This window comes from Eumetopias jubatus, unplaced genomic scaffold (genome assembly GCF_037043125.1).
Source record: "Eumetopias jubatus isolate StellerSeaLion01/CBP00866 unplaced genomic scaffold, mEumJub1_p1.0 scaffold_10, whole genome shotgun sequence".
NCBI classification, from domain to species: domain Eukaryota; kingdom Metazoa; phylum Chordata; class Mammalia; order Carnivora; family Otariidae; genus Eumetopias; species Eumetopias jubatus.
In genome coordinates, this window is record NW_028274816.1 from 104,008,733 (window position 1) to 104,014,855 (window position 6,123).

The 6,123-nt window shown below is 64.2% G+C and overlaps 2 protein-coding genes across 2 annotated transcripts; both read right to left on the reverse strand.

Annotated features, from left to right (window-relative positions):
• Nucleotides 1-292: 292 nt before the first annotated feature.
• On the reverse strand, nucleotides 293-2,248 carry PNMT (phenylethanolamine N-methyltransferase). The gene is made up of 3 exons (XM_028089912.2): nucleotides 1,917-2,248; nucleotides 1,122-1,329; nucleotides 293-1,030 (listed from the first exon to the last, which is right to left on the reverse strand). The coding sequence occupies exons 1-3, from the start codon at nucleotides 2,116-2,118 to the stop codon at nucleotides 589-591; spliced, it is 852 nt and encodes a 283-aa protein (XP_027945713.1). The 5' UTR covers nucleotides 2,119-2,248; the 3' UTR covers nucleotides 293-588.
• Nucleotides 2,249-3,906: 1,658 nt separating this feature from the next.
• Nucleotides 3,907-6,003, reverse strand: TCAP (titin-cap). Its single transcript, XM_028089789.2, has 2 exons — nucleotides 5,014-6,003; nucleotides 3,907-4,766 (listed from the first exon to the last, which is right to left on the reverse strand). Exons 1-2 carry the CDS (start codon nucleotides 5,121-5,123, stop codon nucleotides 4,373-4,375), a joined length of 504 nt encoding a protein of 167 aa, XP_027945590.1. The 5' UTR covers nucleotides 5,124-6,003; the 3' UTR covers nucleotides 3,907-4,372.
• Between the last annotated feature and the right edge of the window lie 120 nt (nucleotides 6,004-6,123).

Below are 6,123 nucleotides of genomic sequence, written 5' to 3' on the forward strand. Positions count from 1 at the left end.
GGCTCCACTCCTGTTTTGTTTTAAGATTTTATTTATTTATTTGACACAGAGAGACACAGCGAGAGAGGGAACACAAGCAGGGGGAGTGGGAGAGGGAGAAGCAGGCTTCCCGCCGAGCAGGGAGCCCGACGTGGGGCTCGATCCCAGGACCCCAGGACCATGACCCGAGCCGAAGGCAGACGCTTAACGACTGAGCCACCCAGGCGCCCCTCTACTCCTGTTTGTTACTTAACCTTTCCTAGCTTCACCTGCAAACAGGACAACAGGACCTGCTGCGTGTGAGGACCGAGTGGGCCTAATAGGTGCTTGGCACACAGCAAATGCTGAACGAGCTCCCTCTGGCCTTGACTTAGTTTGGGAAGAATGAGTGGTAAAGAAACCTACTGTCATGGAAGCTTCTGGAAAAAAAGGCTAGGATTGGTGGCTTCCACACACCCCCACAACCTCAGAGAGAGCTCCTTGTTTCCCAGGAGAGCCACAGACAAAGCTGACGCTCAGCAGGAGGAACTTATTTCTTTATTAGGTGCCACCTCACATAACAGAGAATCTGGGTGTATGTGAGCCACCAGCACTGGGTGCACTGGGCCATCACACCCCCACCTTCTTCTGGGCCCAGGCGAAGAAGATGCCCTTGACATCGTCTACACCTGTCTGAAGGCAGGCAGGCATGACGTAGGTGCGCAGGTCCCGCACCTCATAGCCGCTGCGAACCAAGGCCGCCATCACCTCCTCCTTACACACGGGCACCACCACCAGCCTGGCCTCCCCAGCCAGGTACCATGACTCCTCCAGGGCCCCGATGAGGACGAGGTGCCCCCCAGGCCTCAGCAGGGTGGTGATGTGGTCCAGGGCCCTCTGGAAGCTGGGAAGGTCCGGGCTTACGGCCTCCAGGCAGAAGGTAGAGACCAGGGCGTCGGCAGGCAGGGGCGCCAGGCTCCCAGCGCCCAGGGGCTGGGGCTGGTGCACATCGATGGGCAAGACCCGCTTCACCTTGGCTCGCAGCTGGCGCTCCTTCTCCTGCCAGGACTCACTGTGCAGGGGCAGGACCAGGGCTCAGGGCCACCCCACGCTCAGTCCTCTGTTGCCCCCCCCACCCGCCACTCCATGGGCAGCCCCCTTACCCCTTGCCCTCGATGAGGCAGACATGCTGGCTGTACGTGCTCCAGTCGAAGGCCCCAGGCTCCTCCCGCAGCCAGAGCCCCAGCTCCTGGCGGTTCACCTCCAGAAAATCTGTCAGGGTGATGTCCTCAAAGTGGGTGCAGGCGCTGAGCAGCTGGTATATGGTGGGGCCCGAACCAATGTCGATGAGGCTGTGTCCTGACACCTCACCTGGCCGGGGGGCGGGGGGGGAGCAGAGCAGGAGAGTCCTGTGCCAGCACTGTCCAGGCAACCCCGCCTCAGTCCCTCCCTCCCTCACCTGCTTCTCCCAGCCTCTCTCGATTCTCCCTCTGGAAGTGCGCCTCTCTCTGGAAAAAGCATCAGCTAACCTGGGTCTGAGTCCTGGCCCCAACGTGGACTGACCGACCTTGGGAAAAGGACTTAACCCCCTCTGAGATTCAGCTTCCACATCTGTAGGACCGCCCCTCCCTTCCGTGAGGCTTAGGTGGGGAAATCCGGAGGTGCCTGGCAGTTCCTGCACATGCCTCTCTTCCCTCCCCGATCTCGATCTCGGCCTCCCCCTCTGTCTCGAGGGTCTTCGGGGTCTCTCCTGCACCCCCCACTTCATCTCCCAGTGCCCTCTCCACAGGTCTCTCTCCTCTGCCCCCTACCTAAGGGATATTGCTTCTCTTCCTCTTCTGTTTTCACCTCTTAACTACCTATCTCTGCTTCTTGGTCCCCATCGGGCTCGCTCACGCATGCCCATTTAGCTCTCTGATGACTTCTTGTCCTCCGGGCCTCAGTTTCCCCGCGCTCACCGGTGGCGAAGGTCTGCGCCAAGCAGCGCAGCTTCCAAGGCCCCACGCCGTCCGGGCTGCTCAGGTCCCCACGAGGGGGCGCGTAGTTGTTGCGGAGGTAGGCGCGGGGCTCGAAGCGCTGGTAGGCGGAGGCCACGGCAGCCCGGCCCGGGTCCGAGTCGGGGGCCGCGCCCGCAGTGGGACTCGGGTCTGCCGCGCTCATTCCGCCGTCGTCGCCCGCGCTGTCCTCTCGCCTCGCGGCCCCTTTATCTGCCGCCCGACTCCCCGCCCGACCCTCCGCTGCGGGGGCGGCGGCTGCGCCTGGAGCCGCCCGGGGCTCCGCGCTGCATCTCCCCCAGCCCATCCATCACCCTTAGTGTCCGAGCAGCAGACACTCGGGGCGCGTGTCCCCCCCCCCCCCCCCGCTCCGCAGCTGCTCCCGCAGCCGTCCAGCCTTTGCCTCACCGGGCCTGGTCCGAGCCAGCTTCGTGCCCCCAGGACCCTTAGATCCCTGCCCCGCCGGTCCCCAGCTCCTCCCGCCGCTCTCCTCCGGCTCCCCAGCCATTCACCCGCTTCGCCCGGCACCCCATCCCTTCTCTCTGGCCAGGGTTCGAATCAGCCCTCTCCCAGTGCCCACCTCCCAGCGCCCTCGTCCCCGACCCCGGGCCCAGCCCCCGCCGACTTCTCCTTCCTGAGACATCCCGTCCCGGGGTCACACCCAGGTCACCCCAGCTGCCCCCCCCGCCCCTCCTCCAGCCCTCTTCCGTCCTTTCCAACAACCCCCGTCCCCCAGCGCCCTCCACCCCCACCCCGGAAAGCACAGTCCGTTCTGGCCTCCGCCACGGTCGCCCGGGGGCCCCAGAGCGCAGCTCCGGCCCCGCCCGTCCGATGGCCGCCGCGATAGGGGACGCGATCGGGGCTAATGCACTTAGCCAGCCGAACCGCCGGGCCTCCCCGCGGGCCCTGCGGGCTCCGATCCGCTTATCTGGGGGCTTCCGAGAGCAGAAGGCTCGGGACGTTCTGGCCATGGCCATGTCGGGGGCGCGGGACCGTGGGGAGGGCGGGAGGGCGCAGGCGTTCTCCAGGCGGCCCCGGGGCCCAGAGGGCGCGGGCTGGGCCTTCCCCGCCAAGGGATTTGGGGTTGCGCCAGTCTGGGCTCTCTGACCCCTCTCCTCCCCCAGGCCACACTACATTCCCCTCTCTCGGGGAGCGGCCCAGGCCAGGCCTGCAGGTCCTGCTTGGCACTCCAGGTCAAGATGCCAGGGTCTTCCCTCCTATCCCCCCCGCGCCCGGATGGGAAGTGGATTCCATGTGGCCATCTCCAGTGGTCTTCCTGGAGTTGGACCCCTCTGGGCCAGTCCATTGTCCCTCTGCCCTAGGTAGGCTACCAGCCCCTGTCCAGATGGGCCTCCAGCCTCCTCTGTGCCCCCATCTCGTCCCAAGGGGAACGTGTCTCCTTGTTGGGCCAGGTAACCAGGTTGGGACAGGAGTCACGAAGCTGCAGGGGTCACAGACAAGAACCTGACCCTCCACTCCCCAAAACCCAGCCTGGGCTCCCTGGTCAGGGAGGGCGGAGTGCCTGACCCCAGCCAAGAATTGATTCTGTCTGGATTCAGAACTGAGAGGTAGGTCAGCCTTGGGGTCAGTGACCCCATTCACACCCTTAGGTACAGCCAAGGACAGTCCTGGCGCCAGGCCCCTCCCTCTACTCCATGAGATCATTTAAACAAACCCTGGATGCCAGCTGGCCTGCTGGACACTGCCCAGTGCCAGGGGACTGGACACAGAGGCCAGGCACTGCACAGCAGAGCCAGGGCATGGAAGGCGGACCGGACGGATACCCTGTTTACAGCTCTGTCCCTGTCTCCCCCGCCCCCACAACCAAGCATGGAGTGTACCCACCGGCTCTGCCATATTTAGCTCAGGTGCAAGGCCTATTCCCAGAAGTGACCTGGGGGGAGGGGGACACCAATGGGCCGGCCCCCACAAGGAAAAAGACTGGAACAAGAAGTCTGGAACACGACTGAGCATTTATTGCAGCGCTAACAGAGGATGCTGGGGGCTCCACTCTGCCTCTGCCCTCTTCACATCCCCCTCACTCTGGTCTCCTTCAAGCCTCCTTCCTAGAGCATTCCAGATCCCCTTTTCCTCATCTTTCTCTGAAACTGGAGCCTAGACCAGGGTCACTCCCCTCAGGGACCTCTGTCCTCACCAGCATCTTTTGTCCCTTCTCCTGGGGCTGGGGGCACTTGGCTATGCTGGCCCCCAGCTCTCTATCCTTCGTGCCCACTGTCTTCACTCCCCTCCCTTTGGGAGCTCAGGGGACCCAGGCATCCTGGCCTCCGGCTCCCTCCTCCCCTAGCCCCCAACTCTGGGCAAACTACGAAGCATCCATGGCCAGCAGCTCCCCTCCATGGTCCTAGCCAGGAAGGGCCCAGCCCACAGCAGGCCCGGTGGAGCCCGAGTCACCGCCCCTCTCAGCCTCTCTGTGCTTCCTGGGACATGGAGCGGGACAGGGAGCGACGCAGGGCGCCAGGCTTGCTGACAGGCACCACGGGGGGCAGCTGCTTGGTGATCTCGGCCACGTCCTGGCGTTCCATACACTGGCCACCCAGGGCTGTCTCCAGGGCCAGCAGCTCCTGCAGCTGGATGGGGGTGTCCTCGCGCTCCTCCTTGGTGGCACCCATCTTGGCGGGGGTGAAGATGGGCAGTGGTAGCACCCGCTGGTAGGGCAGCAGGTACTCCTGCAGCCCACGGCCGAGGATGCCCATACGCATCACCAACCAGGGGGAGCGCTGCACCAGCGCCTGGCACTGGCCCTGCTGGTGGTAGGTCTCGTGCCGCTGGGCATCCTCCTCGTGCAGAGAGCAACTGGGGAGGAGAGGGCAGGGGGACACTGAGCTCCTGAAATCTGCTACCCTCCAGTCATGAGCTGGGCAGGGGGCTCCCTGGGGCTTGCCAGGATCTGGGATGCAGAAGGGGTGACTCCACTCTCCCCCCTGGGCCCTCTCCTTGTCCCTACCCCCAGAAACTTCTGCAGGGCTCTGTGCTCTGGCCTCGTGTGAGGCTCAGGAGAGGTGTTCTAGGGGAGAGGGACTCCCAGCTGCCTGGCACTCACCCCTCCTCAGGCCGTGTGGACAATGTCAGATCCTTCCATTCGGCCCAGAAGGCTTCTCGCCGCTCTCGGTCTTCCTCGGACACCTGGCAGCTCAGCTCTGCAGTGGCCATGATCAGTGCTCACTCGCTCTCAGCTCTGCTCCTCCCAGGCCCTTTAAATAGCCCCCTCCTCCACCTCCTCCAGGGGCTATTTTCAGCCCCTCTGGCGTCAGATGCTATAAGCAGAGCCAAGGCTCACCAATGGGGGACTCTGGGCCCAGGGCGGGGCTGGGGGTCCCTGGACTCCAGTCGCCGCCTGGGGTCAGCGGTCAGCTTCTAAAGAGATTAAGATGCTCCAGTGGGAGCAGAGGTCGTCAGAGTGACACCTCCAGGTGTGTGACACTCCTTAGACACTGAGACCAGGCACATGCCCAGCCTCGTGCCACCTTGGCGTTTGCTCTCTGCCCCACCCCTCCCCTCCCGCCCAGGGAGGACAGCGGCCTGTCTGTAAGCAGAACAGGCAGTGGCAGGGATCGAGGCCCACTCGGGGCTCTGTACCAGGCCATCGGGTCCTGCTCCCACGGCTCTCCTCTGCCTGGGATCAAGGGCAAAGGCCCTGGGATCTGCACTGAGACCCGGCCCACGACAGCCACCACCGCACTGGCCGGAAACGACGTGGTTAGCTCCACACCTGGGACCCTGGGCATGAGCCTTTGCCAGACGTTCTCCTTTCCAGTGGCCAGTGGTCAGAGAAGTGGTTTCCCACGTCAGGCCAGTCAGGGTGGAAAGAGCAGGTGTGGGAGGCGGCTCCCCTCCCCCTCTCCCCAGCTCTATCCCCAGCAACACCCCAAGGCAGGTGCGATGCAAATCTAGGGGCTCTGATGAATGGCACAGTCAGATCTGGCTCTACCCCCACATCAGCCACGGGGCAACCTCTGCCCCTCTCTGGGCCCCATTTTCTGGTCACAACGGCCTGAGCAGCTCCACTGTGCCACCTGGGAGGGGGCTGGCTCTCACTGAAGGGGAGCAGGGGAAGGAGCAGGACAGCTGTGGGGAAAGCCCAGCACCCAACGGGAACAACTCATGAAGCAGGAAGCTGGCACACGGCGCTGGGCATGGGGGGGAGGAGGGG